This window comes from Mizuhopecten yessoensis, unplaced genomic scaffold, assembly GCF_002113885.1.
Source record: "Mizuhopecten yessoensis strain PY_sf001 unplaced genomic scaffold, ASM211388v2 scaffold2977, whole genome shotgun sequence".
Taxonomy (NCBI): domain Eukaryota; kingdom Metazoa; phylum Mollusca; class Bivalvia; order Pectinida; family Pectinidae; genus Mizuhopecten; species Mizuhopecten yessoensis.
The window spans coordinates 474,393-501,148 of record NW_018404814.1 but is presented as its reverse complement, the minus strand read 5'-3'; the positions used below and the strand labels follow the sequence as shown (position 1 = coordinate 501,148).

The window sequence follows — 26,756 nt, the reverse complement described above, 5'->3', positions numbered from 1 at the left end:
ATAGGTTTTAAGTTTATAGATTGAAGGGTCGTTCTTGACATAGTCAGGCAAGGAGTTCCAGATACTGATGACAGATGGCAAAAAAGATTTATTATAGAGACTCGTATGACTAACTAGTGGACGAAAATTATTTCCCGTGCGAGTATCATGGTTGTGGTAATTACGGTTACGCTGAGGTAGAATATCGAGAAGATATTGAGGAGCCAGACCATGAACCATTTTGTGGAAAAGAATAAGCTTGTGCTGTTTACGTCTTTCCACAAGGGGAAGCCAACCTGGTTCAGTATACAGTTTAATTCTACTTGTGAGTCTAGTGCCGCCAGTGACTATGCGTGCTGCTTCTAATAATGTTGTTGTATTAGAGTGGTATGTGACATTATAACCCGACCGCTGAAATACTGACCCACAACAAGCCGAATACGTATACATGAACAACGTCACGCAAATGAAGGTATACATGGGATCACGTGGTTAGATGCGTGTGAGACTCTCTACTATAGTTACGTTGAGTGGTAATGTATATCATTACTTGAATGTCAAGGTTTTCAAAGTTATTTGACTTGAAATTATATAGTGCGTCATACAAATGTTGTTTATTCTAAAAAAAAATCGACTCTGTCGAGTAATTTTAAGATCATGCACTTTCCAATATGCAATATAGCGGTCAAAAATTAAGTCGACTGATGTTAGCGCCTCTAGCGGCAAAAAGTAGCGTATTGGCAGTACCGGGCACTACATATGTATTACAAACAGTGGACACGATTGGACAATATGTATACAATTATTATTCAGCAAAAAAGCTCAAATATTTGCCTCGAAAGCTACTCTTACAATGCAAAACTATGTATAGTATGATTGATTTTCAACAAACATTTATACTATTGGTGGGTTGTTCAAAATCGTTCATAGTATTGGTGGGTTGTTCAAAATCGTGCATAGTATTGGTGGGTTGTTCAAAATCGTTCATAGAATTGGTGGGTTGTTCAAAATCGTTCATAGTATTGGGGGGTTGTCAAAAACATTTATGCTATTGGTGGGTTGTTCAAAATCGTGCATAGTATTGGTGGGTTGTTCAAAATCGTTCATAGAATTGGTGGGTTGTCAAAAACATTTATACTATTGGTGGGTTGTTCAAAATCGTTCATAGTATTGGGGGGTTGTCAAAAACATTTATGCTATTGGTGGGTTGTTCAAAATCGTTCATAGTTTTGGTGGGTTGTCAAAAACATTTATGCTATTGGTGGGTTGTTCAAAATCGTGCATAGTATTGGTGGGTTGTTCAAAATCGTTCATAGTTTTGGTGGGTTGTCAAAAACATTTATGCTATTGGTGGGTTGTTCAAAATCGTGCATAGTATTGGTGGGTTGTTCAAAATCGTTCATAGTATTGGTGGGTTGTCAAAAACATTTATGCTATTGGTGGGTTGTCCAAATCATTTTAGTATTAGTGGCTTGTCAAAAAGAATGTATAGTATTGGTGGATCGTCCAAAACTAGGCAAGTCACTTATCAGCCGCCTTTGTTTCCGTTGAATCAATAGGACACTTTTAATTATACCCATTATGACCCCTTAAAAACTGACTTGAAAGTGGGACAACTGCATTAGTTGTGACTGGGCAATGGGCAACTGGATAACTTTTCGGGAAATAGAAGAACAGCTGGAAAATGGTATTGGTGTGATAGTGGGATACTTGTTAAACGGTGACAGATAGACTAGCCGAGGCGAATAAGAAGAACAACTGGATAACTTTTCGCGAAATAGGAAGATAACTGGATAGGTGATTTCGAAATAGTTGGACAGGTGGATACAGGGCTTTGGTTTGGTTTTAAATGGTCTTGCGTCTTATAAACAGCTACATTTTATATGGTCATTTAAAGACGTGGTCACATGTGTTATGTATGTATGCATATGTGTATGTGTGCTGGTGGCAGGGTATGTTGGTGTTATTGCCTCCTTGCGATAACACGGATCCGATGCCGACTTTATAGTTCAACCCCACTGAAAGGCATTGCTGAAGGCGTGCAGCACAGCATCCACCGGGTCACATTATACCTTGTACACGTCCTGACACCGGCTGAACCTGTTGTTTTCCTTACCCTGCTGAAACGTTAAATTATCATGTCCTGGCCTGGGGACGGAACCCATTGCCTTCCTCGCCTAGGCGAACGTGCAACACACAGCCAGAAGTAAGGCATTGGTCACTTAGATGTGTGCTGTGATAAGTGTGTGATATATAGAGAACAGTTTCGATAGACTGTCAACATCGCTTTATATGTGGTCCGTGTCTTGTCTGTCTAATCTACACTTTAGTGTTTATCGCCTTACAATATGTAACGACATTTACAAGCGATCCCCCATCCCCCACCCGTGTGTTTTATTTGCATTATTTAAAAGAGGCTGGCCTCAACATTAAAAGAAATCTCCATTGAATTACAACTGCAGTTTAAGTGGTTACAAAATAATATGCCCATTCCAAGTGTGAAAGCAATCTATTTGTTGACGTGTTGTTATCAATACCCTCAATATAAGTCTTCGGGACATCCGGGTCCTGTAATTTTGATCATGATCAGGAATAGACGCTAAATGCTTTCAACGCCGTCCTGTATTGCGTCCTCACAATAGCTAAGGGCATTTGAAGGGCTTGTAATAAACGTGCAATGCACTAAAGCGCAGCCATTGAGTTGTCTGTGCTATTGCTTATCGGCTACTTTGGCCGTTACTAATTAGTCATATAAAATCGCGTCCACCGATGATGGTGTCACTTACGCATTTTAGGACCACTTTGAAACTTTGTCCATTTTGAAGTGCACCTTGCTTTACTGGTTTTAACCGCCTTAGCAAATAAATTAAACAAAAATGCTGATATTAGACAGTATGTCGGAATACAAGGTTTGTGTGGTAATTGTATGCATGTCGGAATTGAAAGGTTGTCAGAATATTTGACGTGAGAATATCAGGGGTCGAATTAGAGAGGAAATAAAGAAAATTTAATTTAATTTGATAATGTAATTACATGTAATATATGAGATTTTTCCTTCAAAAGACCAATTTGTGGAGGATGAACGGATTCTGCTGGCGATCTATGATGATCTATATGTTGGTCTGGGGATTTCTTTACAGAAATAGCGACCGGATCCTTCCCGACTTGCGGTGATTCGCGGCTAATTCCAAAATAAATTCCATTACTGCCCTCATTCTACAGATATCGATCCGTAATCACCAAGGAAATGGTCTCAAATGAGTAATCTAAAGAAAATCATTTGTATTCATTCACAGCTAACCGGAAGTAACACGCAAGCCTGGTGGGTCAGCCGATGTCTTGCTCTCGGATTTTACCAGAATTGTCCAAAAAACAACAATTTGTATATAGGGCCCACAATGACAAATACTGACTCTTACAGTTTGTATTAGAAAGGATAGGCAGGGAAAGGTCTTAAGGGGATCTCTATGGTTATATGTGTGGTATATAAATTTTATTTTATTTACAACAATTATGAAACAAGTTATTTCAACTTAAAATTAATCAGTCTTGTTGGCTCGGATGTAAGCGCGCGTATGGTCTAAATGTGGGAGGAAACCGGAGTACCCGGAGAAAACCCATGTGGTCGAGCAGGTGATCTCATACCTTTCACGTCCGATTAGGGAATTGAACCCCGTTCGCCTTGGTGAAAGGCAAGTGCGCTATCCACTGCACCACCCGACCACCCTAGGTATGGTACAATGTATAAATGAGCATGTGGTTAAATTTACCGAGAGTTGGTCTGTACTTAACACGTTTAATGTTACTCTCTTTATGTCAATAAAGATACAGACATACCTACTGTCGCAAATTCTCAGGTTCCCGTGCATTGAGACACAGGAGTGCTTATCGAAAGACTTGTCACATGGTAATGAGACCCGGGGCCCACAAGCATTGAGTCTGTGCTCAAGCCAGCTTTCTTGCAACTTGCTTAAATCACGTGACACGGTGAAAAATTAAAGTGTAAACATTTTAAACTAATCAGGTTAAGGTGTCTTCACAATTCTTACAAATCATTGATAGAATACGTTTTCTAAATTTACATATCATCAGACCATAAAAATGGCTAGAGCACAAAATGTGAGTTTGAGCATGAGAATAGTTTCATGAATACGGACCCGGAGGCGATCTAATTTTGGGAGGGGATAATATATACATTTGTACATGTAAGTTCGGTTATTGTACTATTGTGATAGGACAAGAAACATTTTCTAGAGATGCTCCGAATGAGGGAAGTATGAACGGGGGACCTCGAGCACATGAGTGGAATATTATGTTTTATTTCCCCTTCATGTGGTCAATTTATTCTAATCATACATGCTGATTTATAGATTGTGTATAATAATAGTCTAATTGATCGTCTTGGTATGGTGCTGCCCGTCCGTCTTTCATTTCCGTCTGTCCTTCATTCTGTCCTTCATTCTGTCCGTCTATTAACATTGCCTTTTTGAATTCACGCACACAAATTAGTATATTATCACATAGTCCGAATTATTCTGACGTTTTATCGACTTTTTTCATATCGGTCTGTCGTCGATTAACGTCAGACCTCCGGCCCTCTATAATATGCGGGAAATATGCGACCCGCGCCCGGAGCGCACTTCAAACTGATATTTTAGAAACAAATCGTCACTTTCACACACATGTCGCACATGGATCGAAAGATCTATTCTTTATGCACAAGATGAACATACATAACATGCCTCAAACAACTTATACAATCACTAAAAACATATTTTTTCAAACTTACTCTGTTTTACTCTAGTTTTTTGATAGCCCCGCCTTCCAATGCCACGTGACTAAAATCTCGCCAGGCTACGTCATAACGTTGGGAAATATCTTCGGTAACGCGAGATCTTGTCAAGTCCTGTGACATTTCTCATGGCCTAATTTCCATAAAAAACATGGGTTGGTATAGAAAACGTTGGAAAATGCTTTTCGTAATGATCTTTGAAACATGTTATTGATACTACCTAGTGCATAAAGAAAAGATCTTTCGATCCATGTGCGACATGTGTGTGAAAGTGACGATTTGTTTCTAAAATATCAGTTTGAAGTGCGCTCCGGGCGCGGGTCGCATATTTCCCGCATATTATAGAGGACCGGAGTTCTGACGTTAATCGACGACAGACCGATATGAAAAAAGTCGATAAAACGTCAGAATAATTCGGACTGATTATCACATAGAAAAGAGAACATGTAAGCGCCAATACTAACATTAATTATTTTTTGATATTTCATTAAATACAAACTTCATTTTCAATACCGGTAATACAGCTTTCGGTTTTTCGTCCATGATAAACGATTATCTTGAGGCTTACGGGTTATTATCGTGAATTTGAAAAATATTTGAAATTACTTGATTCAGAATGATTTCAAATCCTTTTTTTTTTTTGTAATTTCAGAGTTATTTCCGTTCTTTGGGTTTGCAATTATTCCATCTTGATAAAGAATGCAAATAATCTACGTCTCTGTTTTAGGAAAGAGCTTTTCTTAACAGACCAATAATATAAGGTAACAAGCTCCCGACGCGTAAGTGTTTTTCAATCTTCGTTTCCGAGAAATCAATCCCCAATTTTACCATTTAGGTGTATAAGACGAGTGCAGAAGGGTTTCAATTGCTAGCCAACACGCAATACCGGCGTAAATTGGATGAAACTGTATTCACGGCAGCCGCTGAGAGGTCAAAACGTGAGATAAGTTTAAAACAAAACAGCTGAGATTTGCTGAAAAACTTAATATCCTCAGTGTAGAGGATGGAATTGAATCATGCTTTGTATAACAAACGACGCTGGATTCAGGAGGCAAGAAATTAGATAAGTTTTGAAAAGAAATGACGAGATGTAAAATAATACGTTTTGTGAATAACGGGTTGCAAGATTCATGTATGTTGTATTACAGGGTAATTTATAGCGGTGGTGTTACCGTTTGTATTTTTTGCGATATGAAAAAACAACAAAAAACTTGAATTTAATACAAAAGTGAACATTCCTAGTAAAATCTAATAAGACTAGCACACGTATTCAACAATCTGTCAAACTGACAATTTGATACTAAGCAGGAAATGTATTTTTCAAGCAATCGCAAAAACAGGTCTGGGCGTTTTTACAATAACACAAAAGGATAAACGTTTTTGTGGTTTCGGTAAAAATAAATCCATCCCCAATGATGATAAGTTGGGGATGGCCTTTTTACTGAACATTCATCTAAATCCCTAAAACGTGTAAAAGTACTCTTAACGCCCTAGCTTAGGTCCAAATATAGATGTAACAAATTCACAGGTCCCTGTGAGTGTTTGTGATTCGCTCCCCACTCCCTTCTAATTGCAACATTTGAGCTGTATGTCCTGTCTTTTCTCACTCCCTTTCTCATTTTCTTAGGTGGTGTCTTTACTCTCTATGTATCCGTCTTCATATGATCCTAGCTGTAGCGAGGACGTTTAACCACAAACAAACAAACAAACAAACAAAAATAGACATATAAATGTATATACATGTTGATATACGTAAAGGCAGATATACACAGTGTAGTATACATCGTTATAATGACTGGGGAGGCAGTGGCTTTGTTTCGATGGCTTGAGCTCACCCAGTCCTGGAACTGCTTTTAGTGGAAAACTTAAATGGGTTTCAATCATCCTATTTGTCATAAATATCCAATTTGGTTCTGCGTTTCATAAATATGTGTAATTTAATGCTCTAGACTATGTTACACAAGCTTGATACATATGGAGAATGCACCGAACAGTCAGGCCGAATAAGACGTACATATGTATCGAATTGTTTCCATGCCGAAGGCACGAAGATGATTAAAACTAAATACAATTACGAACGTCATCATGTTTTATAAATGACCGGGGTTGATGATGTAAGCGTAATATTACATTCTAAGTTGTCTAAATTTCTGTACTTTTGAAAAAGGATTCAGGAAACCCCTTCACGGTTAGAAAAACATGCATAACAATTTAAATATCAAAAAAATAAAAAGACTTTGGAAATATCAAGCTGTTTGACCTTTGATCTTACGTGCCTTAGGTCAAGTCCCTTGGTACATGTACCTATCACAGTGGTAGTGTGGTGAACTGGACAGCGCACTCGCCTTTCGCCAAGACGAATTTGGGGTAACCAGCCCGGCCACGTAGGTTTTCACCGTGTGCTCTCGCGATCGTTTCCTCACTGATTAAAACTTCTTGCACGCTACCATCCGGTACTTGGTTACTTACCTCTGCTACAGATGTCATTGGTATACTATACCTTCTGACTAGGGAGTCTCCTGAAACACGCTTCCGAAGTATTATTTTTGCTGTGTTCTCTTTAGTCAAGATACTTATGTTTGCAATAGAGCAAATGACGGAATCAATATCAACAGGGACTTGTAAATGAAGTACGTGATATATCGAATAATCAGTCTATGTGGAAGTCGTTTTGGTCTTATGGCAGTTTATCTAGCTCGGATATATCGATCACTCCAATTATGTCGAATTTGTTATGTGATCGAAACGATTTTGACAAATCTAACTACATGTATTAATGAACTTGTAAGTCACTCTTTTCCAAGCTAAACTACATGTACCTTTAACTGTATATATTTTCACAATTAATCGAGTGAAGTGTTGATGGCGATTCTATATATCAAGAATGTTTCTGCTTATCTGAAACAATTAAACAAACAATATACATTTGTATTATTCAGATTTGAAACAGAAGATTATTTATATACGCTAGTTAGTAGGAAATATCATTACTAAGGTAGGTAATCCTTGTCCGAACCGTAAAATAACGTCACGTGGTCGGAAGTGACATCACAATGAGACAGAAACGTTGAGGACGTCATTTTGTTTTTGACGGAACTTTTATGCAGGCCACAAAATGAATGAAATGTACGAAGTGGAGCATATTGGACAACAACTTCAAATGAACGATATGCGTAAGAAGGGACTTTTCACAGATGGCTTCATTCATATACCGACTGAAAATGTGTCTTTACCCATCCACAAAGCAATCATGGCGAGTTGTAGCAACTATTTTAGATCTTTATTTACCTGGGGAATGTGCAATCGTGAATATGAAAACGATGTCATCATTACAGGTGTATCTGCCAAAACTATGGAAGCTGTACTCGAATATGCATATATTCAACGGGTTGACATTCACCCGGGGAACGTTGAAGACTTAATTGCAGCTGCCGATCGTTTTCACATATTTGGACTTCAAAAGCAGTGTACGGATTATCTCGTCGGTGAACTAACAACTGATAATTGCATCGGTATCATGATGTTCTTTGATTTTTATTCTTGTACAAACGGATTGGAAAAAACAAATGAATTTATATCCAGAAATTTTACACAAATTGTTGAATCAAGCCAAGAATATCTACAAATGAGTTTCGAAAATCTAAGAAAACTTATGAACAAGGACGAAATCTACGTTTCTGACGAAAGTGAAGTTTTAAGCGCTGTGCTCAGGTGGGTAACATATGACGAGGGAAACCGAAAATGTCATTTTGCAGATTTATTGAGTGTTGTGAGATTTGCTTTTGTAAACAAGTCATATTTTGACAACTTTCTGACGACGACTCAGAGTATTCTAAAACAGTGCACGAAATCAAAATCGATATTAGAAAAAGCAAAGGATATCAAAAACCGAATGCGTACCACAGATTCGATCATATGTAACCCTTACGAGAACATGCTTCGACCTCGTGTTCCACGTGATGTTCTTTTCGTCGTCGGCGGATGGTCAAGCAAGGGTGTGGTCAGTTCTATGGAATCATATGACCGACACACCGAAAGATGGTATGAGGCTTTATCCCACATACCAAACACAAGAGCTTACCATGCAACAGTGGCTCTAGGTGACATAATCTACGTCATCGGTGGCTACGACGGAACCAGATATTTGGCTTCTGTGGCATGCTTCCACACAACCACCCATACATGGGAAAAGAGAGAACGGATGCATTTGCAGCGGTGTTACGTCGCTGGCGTGGAACTTCGGGGGAGGATTTACGCCTTTGGAGGTTATGACGGCAGACAACGCCACGACACAGTGGAATACTACGATGCAATATCGAACCATTGGAGTGACGCAGCGCCTATGCATCAGTGCCGAAGTGACTGTGGCGCCACCGTGTCCGGTGGTAAAATCTACGTAGGAGGTGGTTTTGACGGGGTTCATTGTTTGTCATCATTTGAGATGTACGACGCATTCACAAACCATTGGACGGTACTGAGAAGTATGTCCGTTCCACGAAGTGGCGTATCTATCATGTCAATCGGGGACGCCATCTTCGCCGTCGGTGGATATGACGGTAACATACGACTTAAATCAGTTGAAGAATACAAGCCTTTTCGGAATGCATGGACAGAAACTGAAAGTATGAGCGTCGGTCGAAGTAACTTTTGTGCCATTCTGTTTGACGAGAAAGCCTACGCCATTGGCGGATACGACGGCTCTGTGACGTCGACACACGTCGAATGTTTTGATCCGAAGACAAATAAGTGGTTCCTGAAATGTCCCCTTAAGATCGGTCGAAGTGCATTGAGTGCGTGTGTTGTCAGTGACATGACGAATGCCAAGGAATTCACGTGCCTAGGGCGAGATACATCAGTCACTCAACAATGACAAAAGTGAGAAGTAATACTGCAAAAAATACGAGCATTTGTATTATCTGAAATATAGCAATTTACAGTTACTGACGACAAAAACGTAAGATTTATTTCCTTGGCCTAACAACGCGCAATAGATCGATAAACATTGATTACGTAACAAACTGAAGAAACCGCCAAAGCTTCTTTTTACAATTTGATATGCTAGTGTTTGTTTAACAAATATTTAAACAAAATCGTGCATTGATCAGACGCACTTGATTTTGCAGTAGCTTGTATTTGGCCACGGTAAATAGTTTTGAATAGATATTGAGGCTTACAAAATCCTGTAGTACCAAACTTTAACAGCTGTCACATGCTTTGACAAATTTTCAAATTTAAATCCTTTAAAAATATGTAACGAAGTATTAATAGAATCTACATTGATGTAGTCTATAGCTCAAGTATAAAAACAAAAAATGTCGAACCAGTTTAAAATCCATCCAAAATCAAATATATGTGAACATTCGTTTCAGTAATTTGCTGTAACGATATTTTTTGATCATATACATTCATACATTCATATAGTTAGTTTTGTCAAAGAACGGAATCGAACGAAATTTGCCGAGCTGTAATAATTGATTCGTAAGATAAGTAATGTCTTACGTTTGCGAACTCCTCACCACAAAGAAGATACGTCATAGTCTGAAAAAGTGGACTAATACACTACACATGACGTGAACGTGCTAGCGCGCATTATACACTTATTTGCTAATATATGGCTTCGTTTCTATGGAAACAGCAATGACGTCACTGCACCTGCGTGTCTTACAGAACAACAAAACGTTCTATCGATTCTGAAGTGAAAGCGTCCGATTTGGATATCAACGGGTGTTGTTCAAAAATCGATATTGTAATGACGAAAATCTCCAATTTTATTCGTAATAAATTGATTACTTCCGTTATCACTCGGTGTGCTTATTTTGTGGTATCAAACATTAAAATAATAATAACGCCCCTTCCCCATCAATCGACCCCCCCCCCCCCCCCCCCCNCCCTTTACGTAAATGCGACTCAGATTTAACGAATTATCACAAGAGGATCAATTGTATACATTATGTGCGTAGGCATTTAACAATGTAAAGGATTTGGTTGTTTGCATTGTTTTCAGAAATCAGTTTGATTGAAACAAATGTTTATGAAATGGAGGAAAAAGTGGAAAATAAACTTTATCGAAATTCAGACATCTTCTGGGCAAAAATATGAAAGAAAAGATAATTAGTTAGCTTTGCTTACAGTGGACTTGGGAGGGCTACATTCACGTCATCTTGTCGTGACCGTGACCTTTTGTTATGGACTTGGGAGTGCTACACTCACGGCATCTTGTCGTGACCTTGACCCCTTGGTATGAAGTTGGAAGTGCTACACTCACGCCATTTTGTCGTGACCTTGATATTTTGTTATGGTCTTTGATTTGCTACACTCGCGCAATCTTGTCGTGACCTTGAACCCTTGCTATGAAGTTGGAAGTGCTACACTCACGCAATCTTGTCGTGACCTTGATCTTTTGTTATAAAGTTGGAAGTGCTACACTCACGCAATCTTGTCATGATCGAGTTTCACCATATTGTTGAATGGCTGAGAATTTAAAACTTCAGTGTTTTAAAGCAAGCGAAACTGACACATTAAAATGTTTGTACAATGTATACCGTCTTTCTTTGTATCTACTTCTTTGATTTACTCATGCCATTTTTATTAGCTCACCTGGTCCGAAGGACCATGGTGAGCTTATGCCATACCGCAGCGTCCGTCGTCCGTCCGTCCGTCAACTTTTTTTTTATAACGCTACTAGTCCTGAACCGCCAGGTAGATTTTGACTAAATTTGGTCTGGAGCATCTTTAGGCCAAGGGGACTCAATTTTGTATAAATGGTGGGTGTGGCCCCCCTAGGAACAGATGGGTGGGGCCCAATAGGGGAAATAGAGGTTAAACATTTTAAATCCTTCTTCTGCCGTAGGAATTAAGGGACTTATCCTAATTTAGTCTGGAGTATCATATTTGGAAGGGAAAGCAATTTTGTATAAATGGTGGTTTGGACCCCCTGGGGCCTGAGGGACAGGGCCCAATAGGGGAAACATAGCAAAATCTTAAAAATCCTTTTTCTGTAGGAAAGACAGGATTTTGTTAAATTAAGGATTAAGCACCCTTGGTAGAAGGGGAACACATTTTGTATAAACGGTGGGTCTGACCCCCCTTTTGGCACAGAGGCAGGTCCAAAGAGAAAAAAATAGCTTCTAAATATTTCTTCTTCTGTAGGAATGACAGGATTATGTCCATATTTGGTCTAAAGCATCATTGGGTGAAGGGGACCTAATCAACGATGGGTCTGACCCCCCTTGGGACAGAGTTGCGGGGACAAAAAGGGGGGGGGGGGGGGGGACATCAAACTCTTCGAAATCCTCCTTTTATTTTAGGAAAGACAAGATTTTGTCCAATTGCATATAAATTTAACCCCTGACTCAAACCATGTACACTTCCAGGACATCATGCTTTTCTAACTTCAATTTTGCTAATATTTCCAGGTGAGCGATAAAGGCCCTCTGGTTCTCTTATTTTTCATAAGAAACCTCAAATTCAGCATGTCTTAAATGTATGTTTTATAAAGATATTTTTTGATAAGGTAGAACACCGTATCATAATTCAATCGTTTTGTTTTTTGAAAATGTAATTTACTGAGCTTTAATGCATTTTTATAAAAAATATATTTCTGACGCCATATGGAATCAATATGCGATGCAAGAGCGTGCGTGACTCTGTCCCTTCACAAATAAAAAGGTGAGCTTGCATTTATGTAAAAATGATCCTAAACATATTCATTTATTGCTTGCGCATCTATATATCATACCGGATCAACCATTATCGTCATTTACGTTTTACTTCTGGTTGAAAATATTTAGAAAAAATGAGGACTCAATTACAGATAGTTTGATACTGTAGTGACCACTTCCAATGTGTGATATACGATAAAAAAATTATAATGTGACCACATTGGTATCCTCCTCTGTATCAACCTTCATCGGACATCGGGCCTCTCACACCTTGGACTGATAAAGAGGTTCCGGGTCAATATGGGCTTAATTATGAACATGGCAATATACTAAACTCTGAAAAATATGTAAGTAAAAATCAAGATCGTTATTTGTTGTAACTGACCATTGCAAAGCGATTGTTATTGTGTTGAAACGGACATGTTGAAACGGAAATAAAACGGAACTTGGCGCAAACTGGACAGTTATGTCGCGTTCCGGACGGATATGACGCGTGCAGACGGATATTGCTGTGTCTAAGATATGGCCTATGCACAGCTAGAAGTATCTCACATGCAAAATAACCCATATCACGGACAATTGTATTATAAAAGAAGTGTCGGCAGACCCTCGGGTAAGGCGACCAAAACGTTCACTCCTCTGGTTAGAGATTAATAAAATCTTCCCCTACCTTGAGGATGTGACAAAGAAATCTCAAACCCCGAGGGTTGGAGGTTTCTCTGTTACACCCTCAAGGTAGGGGATGATTATTTTTCTCCCATCAATTTTTTGTCAGTCACAACTCCACCGACAGTAATCTGCCGTGTTTGTAAACAAAAACACATGTGGTGTATGAATATCTTCATTCGCTTTTGACGACGTCACAATTACCGATGCTGTATTTTAATGACGTCACAATTTAACACGTGTTAAACGGCACGATGCTATCTCCCCCTAAGGGATTACAAGCTGATCTTTCCCGGCTTAAACGGGAGACACGCCTGTGAAGGGTAGGAGATTTATATGAATTTCCCCTACCCTGAGGGTGTGACAGAGAAATCTCCAACCCGGGGGGTAATGTTTTTTGGTTGTCTAATCCGAGGCTAACCGAGGGTTAGACAACTAAAAGAATTACACCGAGGGTTCGAGATTTCTCTGTTACACCATTAAGGTAGGGGATAATTATTTTTCTCTCATCCTTTTATGTTAGTCACAACTCCACCGACAGTAGTGTAAACAAAACACATGTGGGATATGAATATCGTCATTCACTTTTAATGACGTCACAATTACGGGTGACGCGTTTTAAAGACGTCACTATTGAACACGTGCTAATCGGCACGAGGCTCTCTCCCATATGGGTTGACAAGCTGATCTTTCCCGGATAACACGGGAGACACGCCTGTGAAGGGTGGGATAAAGTTCCGTCGCACCGTATATAAGGTAGGGAATTACTATAATAATCTCAGAAGACGACTTTCGTCCTTTCTCCCCGGATAGACAAAATAACGAGACTTTTAATAATTACTAAATCTCGTCTCTTCGAGGCGAAAAGACGAAGATTAATGCACGTGATATATATATAACAGTTTGATGACGTCACCAAATCTTCAAATAAATCAGAATAAAATTTGAAAATTCAATCGTCTTTTTTCTGATTCCCGGTATATTGATATCAAATATCTTTATGTTTGCTTGGAAATCATATCAGGTTGTTTTTTTTATTTTAAATTAATTTGTTGTTGAAACAGATGTTATTATTTTATACAAAAGTATAGTTTTGCAAAATATAACAAAGAAGTTGTTTTATTAATCTTATAAATGTATGATCTTTATCTTAAAAAAATCAACGTTATTATCTGTAATATGACTATCTCAGACTGCTTATTTTTCTTTTTTTTATCTATGTACCAAAGTAACTGCAGAATGTGAAAACGATTTGTGATTTGGGAATATCCTTAATTAAATCATAAGCCCACGCACGTCCATGCATACATAAATCCTTTAAAAAAAGGAATCTGATTTAAAAAAATACCCAAAGTCGAAATAAAAGGTAATCTTTCCTTGTTGCGCTTACCGGCTGACTCGGTATAAACCCGAGATGTTTATAAAATCCGAGGAACCGGAGGCCCGAGGGTTGATATTGGTCGAGGATTAATGCTGTGTAGGCAAGGAAATTGTCATTTTATCAAAATAAATTATCATGAACTACAAGATACACGTTAAAAAATTAATAAAACATCAAAATTATTAGAAATAAAACAAATCATGTATAATTGAAGCGTATTCTTTTCTGTTATGTGTTGAACCGGAAGTAAAACAGAAATGGCGAGCACCAGACGGTATGGGTCGGTCTATAACACGTGCAATACAAACAATATGAAGGAACAGTATATGCTCGGTACTGTATCAAAAGAGGTTACATCAATCGTTACAGGAAGTCAGCCCTTGTGCAAAATCAAACACAAGAGTCTAGATCAGAGTATTCTTATGTTCTTTAAAAACTAAATTAGATATTGCTTAACTGGACGTCGTTAGCTATGCAAACACAGACCAAGATATAAATTAATTATCGGTTTTGTCTCAAATAGGTTAAAAGATCAACCGGAAGTCTGTCGACACGTAAAAAAAACATACTCAGTTATGAATCAAATGGTAAGTGTTGTCTCAAAACAGCTTGAATGACACGCAACAGGAAGTACATGTCGGTCTTTATGCAATAACAAACAAAGTTATGTCAAGATATAATGATCACCGACAGAGATTTATAAAGAGGTTAAACGAAGGTAAAGCGGGACCGGAAGTTAGCTAAGCGGACATTATTCTCCAGAGCAAACGTGACTTCCGCTTATACATGAAACATGATTCGAAATTAATTCTTATGTCTTTTGTGCTACGTGATTGGCGTTCATTTGTATAAGCAAATACAAATATGACAGAACCTACATTTGTATTTGTCAAAGCATGTTCAAATAGTTCTATTTTATAAATAAACATGAATTGTGTATTTATCGATTTATTTCTCAGTTGCATGAATGGCTATTAAATAACTAATGACAGCTACAGGATTGTTAGAATATTATTTTTATCCTATTTCTACATGTTAAGTCTATAGTAGTGCGATACCTAATTTAATTGTAAATGGCATACACAAATTTCGAGTTTTTAAGGTTAAATTATCATGACACCGGTTGTTTTCGGATATTTATCTGCGGTCTTGTATGTAGTTTAATTGGTTGCGTTTGACCTGTGTGGTGAGATTGTACCTACGTAACTAGCCTAGTTCTCATATTTTAAAAGCATGCAAGCCTCTCGCGTTTTGTACCAATGTGGGTCTTCTCCGGGTATCCCGGTTTCCTCCCATATTAAGACCCTCTGCCTGCTTCCACCTGGACAAACAAGAATGATTAATATAAGTTGAAAAGACCTGTTCCGTAGTTGTTGTAAAATAAACAAAGTTTACATTATTCTATTGATATACGTCTTAAGCTATTTAATGACGTATCCATTGCAATCAATTTAGACAAGGTATCCCGGCACTCCACACAACCAGGTAACCATAGCAACACGCTAACCAAGACTACCTAAAGAAACGGCACCAAAAAGGGAAAAAACAGAAAAGCTATAGATCCCGAATGTTGCAATGGGGGCAGCAGGTCAATTTTAATATCTTTGGGGTCTCCGTTCTTCAGAGACACATCAATCGCACTATGCTAGTATGCAGTGGTACACGCTTGTTATATGATATGCAGGTTCGAGACAAATCTCCCCTGGAGCCTTCATTTCATATATTGAGCAATGACGTATATCCAAATGGTAGATTGACGACACGTGCCTTTGTGTATCATACGGGATATCAGAACACAATTGTATTGTAGTAATCGAGTGCATCACTAGATCTACGATGGCGCCTATCGCATCGATTTTGTATTCAGACTTTATAGAGAGCGATTTCGCTCCCGGGAGGTACCAACCGAGTAATATGAATTTGATATGGAAAATGTAAATCGGCTGTATGAAGATTGTTTGCTATCATTGGAACCCCTTAAAGGGACGATGTCCCGAAGAAATACCAAAAGCAAATTCACACCACTCCCTCGAAGAACAACCAATGTGTCTTTAAGTTCCTTAAGGATACATGTACCACTGTAGGCAAAACACTACATAGTTCCGGTGTAGTTATTCGTACATAGAGTAACCTCCCATTGATTCCATTTTGGATATATATGTAACTTCAGCATACAAAGAGTTCGGACGGTCCCTGGTTCGTACCTCGGTCTGGCCGTGCATTTTTCCGCTCCTGTTCCAAAACTGACGATCTTGCCAACCCTTTTTCAAGCATTTGGTGAATGCTTGACAAGGGGATACCCGAACTTGGGTTGTAAATAGTTGAGTCTTCGGTAGCGAGGGAAGAATGTAGCGGAACTGGACTGGGTCGATCGTCGGCGACCACGGGTAGCTCAATTGGTAGAGCGTTTGTCTAGAGTTCGGAGTGTCCCGGGTTCGAACCCTAGTCTGGCCGTGCATATACGACGTGTGTAACTTATAAGACGTCTTCTTCCTTATGAAATATGCATTACGCTTTACACTGACAGCAGATACGTAGTGGTGATTTGATAAATATTTCTAAATAAAGTTATAAATAGTAACTTGAAAAACGATATGAATGAAAATGACGTGTTCTGTGAAGTAACCAAAATGTAAGTATTTGAATGCAGAAAAAGAATTTGTAAGTGGATTTTGCTAGCACAACAATACATGTAACATTGTATAATAATGGGTGGTCGACTGGCGCAATGGTTAGCAAACTCGCCTTTCATTGAGACGGTCGGGGTTTGATTCCCCGATCGGACGTGAAAAGGTATGATGTAACCCGACCGACCACGTGCGTTTTCTCCATGTAAGTTAAGGTTTTCTCCTACATTAAGACCCCTGCGCGCTACGATCCGGACTAACAAGAGTGCTTAATTAAAGTTGATATAACTCGTTTTGCAATTGTTGTAAAATAAGTAAAGTTTGATTTAAATATATATACGTGTAATTAACAAAAATTCCTTTTTAAATAGTTCAATGTAAATGATGAGATAAATCTTCCCTAGCCAAGTACATTGTGTACAAACGTTGTTCTGATGTGTTTCAGCATATGAGGCCTATCATATGGAAACGTCACCATTATTTCATATTACCCAAAGTTGTCCTTAATACGAACTTACCATGCGGATGGTGCTGTTATGTCGTGTGATAATATGTACGAAATCAGTGGTTTAGGAAGAGATGTGCGAAACTGTAACTATGGATCTGCGAGGCCTATGGTCTATTTGTCGGTATATCGTGTTAGCCTCATTATTACCAGGTACAAACCCGATATTACAGTGTTGTAATTTCATTTACCGTCACTAATATGTGGATTATCTTCACACTATTTACACATCATTATAGATAACGTGAGTTCTTTTCTCATTACAGATCCATCACGACATATTGAGCGGTCGTCATAAGCGATTCCCCACGAGCCTTGGCATATATGATTGCAAACGGTGACTTCCGGGAAACTGAGAAGCGATTAATAGCAGTATTAGAAAACGTATAAATGATTGCGGGAGAAGAGTAAACCGGAATTAATTGCGACAATAGTTAACAAGGTAAACATGATATTCTATTGAAATCAAACTCAGTATTTGGTTCGTGTACGACCAGTGTAGGATATCTGTTGATTTTGCTTATTAGTCCAGGACACATAAACTGAACGGTATATTTGACTGATTTCGATCCATATAGTGACCCAGATCGCTCACAGTTACGCGAATATAAATGTGGAAGTGACTTGGGTCTTATAGACCAAGCGCCTACATGACCAATAGATTTGGTGAGATACGTGTATGTGACAAACATCTATAGGACCAATCTTCTTAGTGAAATACGTGTATGTAACAAACGTCTACGGGACCAATAACATTGGTGGAATATACGTCTGTGTGACAAACGTCTATATGACCAATACTCTTTGTTGGAATACGTGTATGTGACAAACGTCTACAGGACCAATAATCTTATGTGTATTTGTGCAACACTCTTGATCGAATACGTGCTTATGACAAACATTCATAGGACTAGTAGTCTTGGTGAAATGCATGCCCGTGACAAACATCCACAGGACCGACACACGTGGAAGTAACAAAGCGATTACGTTATCATACATGTACACTCGTGCTAGAGAAGTTGTGTCCATTGGACCGTACTCGTGGAGGTGACAAGCGTCTGGTAGATCAAGCTCTTTAATGAAATATTTGCAGTGGAGGGCGTAATTATTAATCCTTGTATAACACACAAGTCGAACACTTACATTTTTCTTTTACCTGTTTCAATATCTGGATTGGAATACTTGCATCCCGAGTAGCTTAATAGCTACTTTCAATGTTTTCTATAAGGTAATTTGATTATGCTATGCGTGTTCGATACATAAGTGCACGGTGTCTTGTTTGATACAAGAAATCATTGAAGTGAGTTGTTGTGAAATATAATACAAGTGTGTGACAAATAATTCTACAAAATGAACACTTTGAACGTAGGTAAAGTTGATCAAAGTAAGATGTTCATCGAGCTTTTGAACGACGATGAAGATGAAAACGCCATCCATGACATTCGGAGGAGAGGATCGAATGTGTCGCTATCAAGGTACCGGTCTTGCCCACAACTTCTCGACGAACTGAACTTAAACAAGGGTCAAATGCAATCATTTGAGTCGACAGCAGATGACTCCGCACGACTTGTAAACAAACTTAGCCCTCAAAGTCCCGTGCCGCTGATGCGTAGACATTTTCAATTTGACCAAAATGGCATGCCCGGCTCCGCAACACCAACGCCACCCTCGACGCCCCAAAGTCGCCGGAGTGTGCATTCACAAAGAGATTCGCCTTCGACTCCTGTTCAGGGATCTTCGCCCGTGTCAACGCCTCGGCTGTTACATAGACCGCATCTCTCTCGCCCTTCCCTCAGTCGTGACTCATCTGCCGATAGCCAGAATGACAGTCGAAACGGTGTTCACAGTGAATCCAGAAATAACTTAACGCACGTGCCTTTCACAGAAGACATGGCAAAGAGGCATGAACACGCGTCGTCAACGACGGTCACTGCTAGTCCACTAAAACCGGGCGTGGCCCGGGGGGACGGGACTGAGGTTACGAGTTTTGGAGGGCATAGAAAATTATCTGCACAGCTCAACTACCTTGGTCCAAGCATCATCACCGGAGATCCTTCGACAGAGTGCAGCCAAGACAAATGTGAAAAATGGTTACAATCCCTTCACCTGTCTAAACCGGACAAGATTAAGTCAAGAAGTCATATACAACTACCGCCTATATGATAGTGTGAAAAGCACCAACTACCGCCTGTATACCTGTGTATTACGTACACACACAACTACTGCCTGTATATCTGTGTATTACGTCACACACAGCTACTGCCTGTATACCTGTGTTTTACGTCACACACAGCTACTGCCTGTATATCTGTGTATTACGTCACACACAACTACTGCCTGTATACCTGTGTAAAACGTCCCACACGACTACCACCTGCATACCTGTGTATTACGTCATACACAACTCCAGTCTGTATACCGGTGCATGACGTCACACACAACTACCGCTTGTATACTTGTGTATTACGTCACAAATAACTACCGCATGTATACCTGTGTATAAGGGCTCACAAATCAATCGCTTATATACTTGTATATTACGTCACAAACACCTTCCGCCTGTATACTTATACATTACGTCACGAACAACGTCCGCCTGTATACCTGTGGACAATGTTATACGTTACACAAAACTACAACTTGTTTATTAGGTCACACACAACTACTGCCTGTATACCTGTGTATAAGGTCACACAAAACAACCGAATGTAAACCTGAGTATTATGTCACGTCACACACAACTACTGCCTGTATACCTGTGTATTATGTCACACACAACTACAAACTGCGTATTAGGTCACACACAACTACCGCCTGTATACGGTGCAAAAGGTCACGCAAAGATACTACCTGTAAACCTGTATATTACTTATTACGTCACACACAACTACTGCCTGTTTACCTGTGTATTACGTCACACACAACTACAAACTGCGTATTAGGTCACAAACAACTACCGCCTGTATACGGTGCAATAGGTCACACAAAGATACTACCTGTAAACCTGTATATTACGTATTACGTTACAGCACATCTGCGCTTGAACTTATTTATTTGTAGAATTATTCGAGATTTGAGAGAATATAGTTCGAATAAAATTGAAACGGGTTGCTACAATGTACATCCTTTCACATGAAGGGAGAACGACTGTATGGAACAGTTTTGGTATGACCATATGCAACAAAACTTGTTCATAATGCCGTTGTTAATTTGGCACATCATTTACCACCAATACATTTCAATCCCCTACCAGCTCACCCCCTTTTTGTTCTCACTATCTTACTTATCAAATATTCGTCTGTCCTAATGTACCAGTAAAACTGTCAAAGCGCCATTTTTTTTTGCTGGAACAGTAACATGTTGAGATTTTTGTTGTTTACATGGACCTGCTAATTATGTCACTATGCAGTAGAAAGCCTTTATACTTGCTTGAAAATAACTTTAATACATTAGAAAGAATCTCTTGCGAAGTTAACGTTTCACTACAGTTATAATTAAGTAAATGAAGTGAGGCTACTGTACATATGTAGGTGTGGAAAACTAAGTGGAATTCTCCAGTGCTTTTCACCAGTGGGACCGGTTTCCTCAATTCAAATAACATTTTGTAGAAGTCTGTGTCACATTTTAGGAATTATGTACAGTACAATAATTGTTTTTCATGTAACCAAGGAAAACGCTCACTAGACGTTTTTATGGTGAGAATGATCTTTAAGGTTTCCGGAGATGTTGGCAAATTAAGATGTAATTACATGTATATATGTATGTAAAAAGCAAAAATATATGAATGAAACACAACTTGTAGCCTTATGAAAATATAACAAAATGTTGATGTGTTTCATGTTTGTACATATTATATTATATTAGCTACTCTGAAAACGTACAAATTTTAACGCAATCTTAATATTCGGTGTGAGACTATTATTGGTGTACCAGTACTTTATTTTGTGGTGTACTGATATGTAAATCAACATTTTACTAGACTTTAAAAATGTGAAATTAACACAAGAAAAACGTTTAGAAATGTGAAAATAACAAAGAATATTTAAGAAAAAAATGCAATTTCAAATTCTATCCTAGACGGAGAATTCTAACTTTCAGTAATCGTTATTTTGTCGTTTTTGACATTTGAAGGGAGGTAACTCTATCGGACTTGGATAGGAGTGGTTAATGTAAATAAAACCTGTAAACACACAAAGTCAATCTCAATCACAAGACCACGAATCCGGTTCTCATAATACAAAAGTGGACCAAAATAATATTAGTCTCATTATCAAGCAAATTTCGAAAAAAGCCATTTAAGATCAAGAATTTCATCACGTCATAAGCTAATACAGTGCAAACTAAACTATAAGTTGTTTCCGGTTTTGTTAACAAAAAACAGTTTTTACGAAATTCAAATTAGGATTTAGATTCGAACAAACAATGAGCGTACCATTTAACCCTTTCATCACTGTAGACCATAATGGACTTTTCCAGATCAAAGCATGGTACAGTTTACTAAAGTTACTTGGGGGTGAAAGGGTTAATACATACATTTCAAAATGGAAAAAGGCACAGTACACGCTTAAAATATTTACAACTTTCGTTTGACGTAAAATCCTCTTACCATCGCTTTCTCAACAGTGACTGATCACTGCTCAATACACGATATTGTCGACATTACGAGTTACCTCCCTTCGCTCGACCAGCACATCTGTTCATACGCATTTAATTCAGATTTATACCACACACATGAAAAATCATAAATAGTTCGCGCAGAAGCCTCATCTGTGAATAAAATAAAATCGGTTAATATTCGCGAAATCTTAATTTCGACATTGTGGTTGAGAGAAATAAAAATTAACGATAACAGTAGGAGAATGTGGTTAATCATAAATTCGGAAAAAAAATTAACGACGAAAATATACACCTCTCTAAAACGAACTGATTTACAGAACTTGTGTGAAAACATTGTTTATCCCTTGAACTGATATGTAGGATCCGGAGTTCAAGCTAAAATATAAGGTACCGCTAAAATTTGTAAGTTTACAGAATTATGTAGAGTGGAATATATGTAGCATTGTTTTTGGTGCTCAAGAAAACAAGGCGATATATGTATGAAACTGTGATGTTTGTCGTTTCAATCAAATGTTTTTGTCAAAGGTTTCGATTTTATGATATCAGTTATAATTGTTAACGTATTAAAATTAAATAAAAACAAACATTCCTGTTACTATGAATTTGTTGATTTGTTTACCTTCAAGTTAATTAATTCCGTAACTGATTTATTGTTTCACTTTATTATTAAGAAATGTCAGTTATTATTATTCAGCATTTAGTGAAAATAATGTATTTATCGTACATGCTCGTTCAATTATAAGAACAGCCGTCTGTCCAAGGAGGGTCAGTGATATCCAACTTATGATGAGTTCAATCATTGTCTCGTGGCATTCATGGCATAGATGAATCCCATTTGAATGTGGTAGATTTATATAATGGCAGTGCTATACGATGGTAACTATTTACTAATATACGGTATCATACCTTTTTACATAGCGTGTTATGATAACTTTGTTGAAACTGCTGTATTGTTTCCGGACACAGATTATCGAAAAAATGAAACAGAACGCTATCTGTACGCCTATGAAAGATCGTCTGATACTAGCATTTCAGTATAAAGCATGCTTTAGGCAAACGAAAAAAAAGGGGCACGTCTTCCAAAGAAACCGATTAGTTGACAACTGAATGTGAAATTCAACTGTATTAATATGACCTATGGCTTCAGTATTTTAGGGATTATTTTAAAACAATAAGTCTTAATATTTAAGTAATATATGAACTATGTGTTTGTTAAAATTAAAAAAAAAGACAAAGTCAATGCACCATAAAAAGGTAGGCTACATCCAGCATTTGATGCACGGGTTGAGATATTCTCCCTAAGATGCGTGTATGGTCCAAGTTGTGTTGGTCTAGCACTTGTACTTTCAGTGAACCTAACTTAAACGCAAAAACTTAATGTTGACGCCGCCGCCGGAAAAGTAACACCTTTGTTTCGCTTCCACTACTTCGGTGCGGCGAGACAAAATTGACACTACTGGTTGGAGACGAAGCACCGATGCGCAGTGATTGATCTCCACTTTGGACCCTTCACCCTGAAAGTGTACTGAGTAAGTGGTCAAAACGCTAAATGAAGGATGGCCTCCACTGACGACGTCTGCGGTGTAACGTCGCCACAGAATTGCTGTAAGTAAAGGTTATTGCATGGTTTTCGAGTAACAAGGGATTTATTCCACCCGAGCGAAGCGAGGGTGTAATAAGTCCCGAGTGACGAGAAATCATGCAATAACTGGCTTACTGCATGCTTCCCAACTCGAACAAAACAGAAAAATTGAGTAAAAAATGTTCACCTGGACAATCTTTTTACCTACCCTACACTGCAGATAATTTACATGTACCTGTGTGAGTGAGTACTAATCAGAACCAGGTAAGTTTGTCTTTATTCTCAATAGCCCAGTCTGAGTGTATCCTTCATAATGGATACAAGTGTTTTTGGATTACTATCCACCTCCAGCGTCAGGGAAGGTAAAGAGTGTCTGTTCAACAATTAGAACAAAATACGGGAAACAACGTTGAATTTCTCACTACATTTTCAGTTTAATTTTCAAGATGTGGCAAAGGTACAGGATATTGAAACCATTTTCATACATACAATGTAAGGGTTTATCAATCCCTAAGGAATTCCATTTCTTTCAATGAATGTTATATTTGAATGTACAATTTTGTATAAAGAAACAGCTCCTAAAGTTTATAAACTTTTCCAGGAAATGCTTATCCTGTCACGTGATAAGGAAATCAATAACGCTGCCAACTCAGTCGTTTTGTTTGTTTGTTTTTCAATCATGAAATTACCATTTTTAACTTTATTTTTGTTATTTTTCATATTTTAAATGTGTCAATTAAGTTTATCCTTTCCACTGTATTGACTTCATCGTTACCTTCTTATTGATTATCTTCCCTTTCTTACAGCATTTGTGACCACAGTCCACTGGGCACACCCCCTTTTCATGGTCATGTAATCATGATTGGCCATGAAAGGGGATTATGTGTGCAGTGGACTGTGGTAGCAAGTGATTTATTGCCCACAGTTTTCCATTGTGAGAGGTGGGAAGTATGCAGTAAGTGAGTATATTGATTGATTGATGGGGCTTTACGTCCTTGTTCCGGTTATAACCGAGCCTAGGACCTGATATGTGAGTAGATGTATGCGTAGCAGCTTATAAACAACAGCAGAATCAGTCATTCGAGTCGACCGCGAATGACCTCGCAATATTTGGATGAATCACAACTTTATGGTGTAGCCCCGCCCGCCAGTATAACCCGGTTTGAGCCATTACAATAGTAGCATAGGTGATGTCGACATATTTTGAACATCAACCACGTGTGTAACCCCTTGTATAAAATACTGATTTCAGTCAAAGCATATTTCAAATAAGGTAGTCTTTTTCATGTTTTGAATAGCTATCGTCATGCAAGACTATACAATAAAAAGATACTAAGTCATAACGACTTGCTTTTCGTTATGATGACTTAATTAGTATCCCGTTATAACGGCGTACCGTGTCAATATAGACTTGAGTTACATATTTTTTGTCAACCGTTTCTCGCAGAATGAATAACTTTTACTGGTACGTTCATATCTTACCGTAATTTTACAAAATGAAAGTGACGATTCACGTGGGTTATCTTCAAATACTCCGGTTTTCTCTCACATTAAGACTCCAAGGGCGTAGCAAGTCACTGTTTGGGGTTGATTCATTTAGGAACGGGTTAAGTACAGAACCTTGGTATGGAGACAAATAGTGCAAGAAAAAGTGTTTTAGTTATTTGTTTAAAAATTTGGTTGATTCACCTGCGTACATGTGCCAGCATATATGCGCCTGACTCCATTCGCGCTACCATCCTGGCAAACAAGTTGATATAACTTGTTTTGCAGTGAACTTGTTAAATAAATCAAGCTTGATTTAAGTACAACGAGAACAAGACCAGGAATTCCGAAAGGGTAAGCGTTCGCTGCTTCGTCGACGGCACCCGCCGTATACAACGAAATGCCACGTTCTTTTAAACGAAAATAGGGAAGGTGACAACAAAAAATAAAAACACCAGCCTCCAGCACCTATGCATAACACATATGGAAGCACGTCCTTAAATGACATTGGCTGTAAGTAGGACGCTAAACCCTATATAACCGAGAACAATTGCACAACAAATAGAATATTTCTCTATAATGATAATGAAGGGAACAGTAAGTCTGAAATCTTTAATCAGAATTAAACTGACCTCTTCGTGACTGTTCTGATTAAATGAAATCTTACCATAAGATATTTTTTTTAATTCTTGGTAATGACCACATCGTTCAATATATAAAACGCGTTTACACTGTCACATTGCCAAGGTCTTCCTTTTATGCACGTTTTGGCATACAATTAATGTTTGCCGCCATCAGGAAGAAAGCTCTAGAAATTGTATTTTCAGATGGAGTGAGGACCTCTTGTTTTAAGGAGATGAAGTGATAGATAAATACAAAGATACTTGAAAAGCATTGTCCCAACACGGATATAGATACATGCTATCATATCGTCACGAGCTGTCGTTACATGTATTGTTATGTGTGGGCCGGAGACAGGGTGTTGGACACACAACTAGGGACAATCAACGTCAGACTAGTGAGCCAGAAATCACGGGTTAGATCCTAGTAGGGGTATTGCATTTGGAAATATTGATCAATTTACAGGATCTTGCAAAATTATGCTTAGAGCAGTAATCCTAAAGTTATGTGGTAAACCCAGTTTCAAGAATTACTTTGAACAGTGTTTTCCCCAAAAACTATTAGGATGTTTTAGTGCATTTTCTGCAAACACGACATCGTAACTATTTTAGTAGTATATACGATATATTACGTGACCTTATTCATAGGTTAGTCTGGATAAGGTCAAATATATCTGCTTGAAAATATATATCTTTAGCTGGGTAGTGGATAAAACAACTTATGTTTACCTTGATCAAATGTAACAATGTATCATAGATATTGCTAATAACAAATTGATTTAACCTTTCTTATAGCAACATCACTGTTTCACTGACCTCTGGTGTCACACTGGGTACACTA

General features: G+C 38.3%; 1 protein-coding gene and 1 pseudogene across 3 annotated transcripts in view; both read left to right on the top strand.

The window, feature by feature from the left end:
- Positions 1-22,119, top strand: part of LOC110446747 — a 66,834-nt gene extending 44,715 nt beyond the window's left edge. For all 3 annotated transcript variants that reach the window (XM_021492046.1, XM_021492044.1, XM_021492045.1), the window contains one exon: positions 17,878-22,119. In XM_021492046.1, coding sequence (XP_021347721.1) covers positions 18,962-19,774 — 813 coding nt within the window. In that variant the 5' untranslated portion in view covers positions 17,878-18,961 and the 3' untranslated portion in view covers positions 19,775-22,119. The remainder of the gene's footprint in view (positions 1-17,877) is intronic.
- On the top strand, positions 7,828-10,569 carry LOC110446746 (annotated as a pseudogene).
- Positions 22,120-26,756: the final 4,637 nt, after the last annotated feature.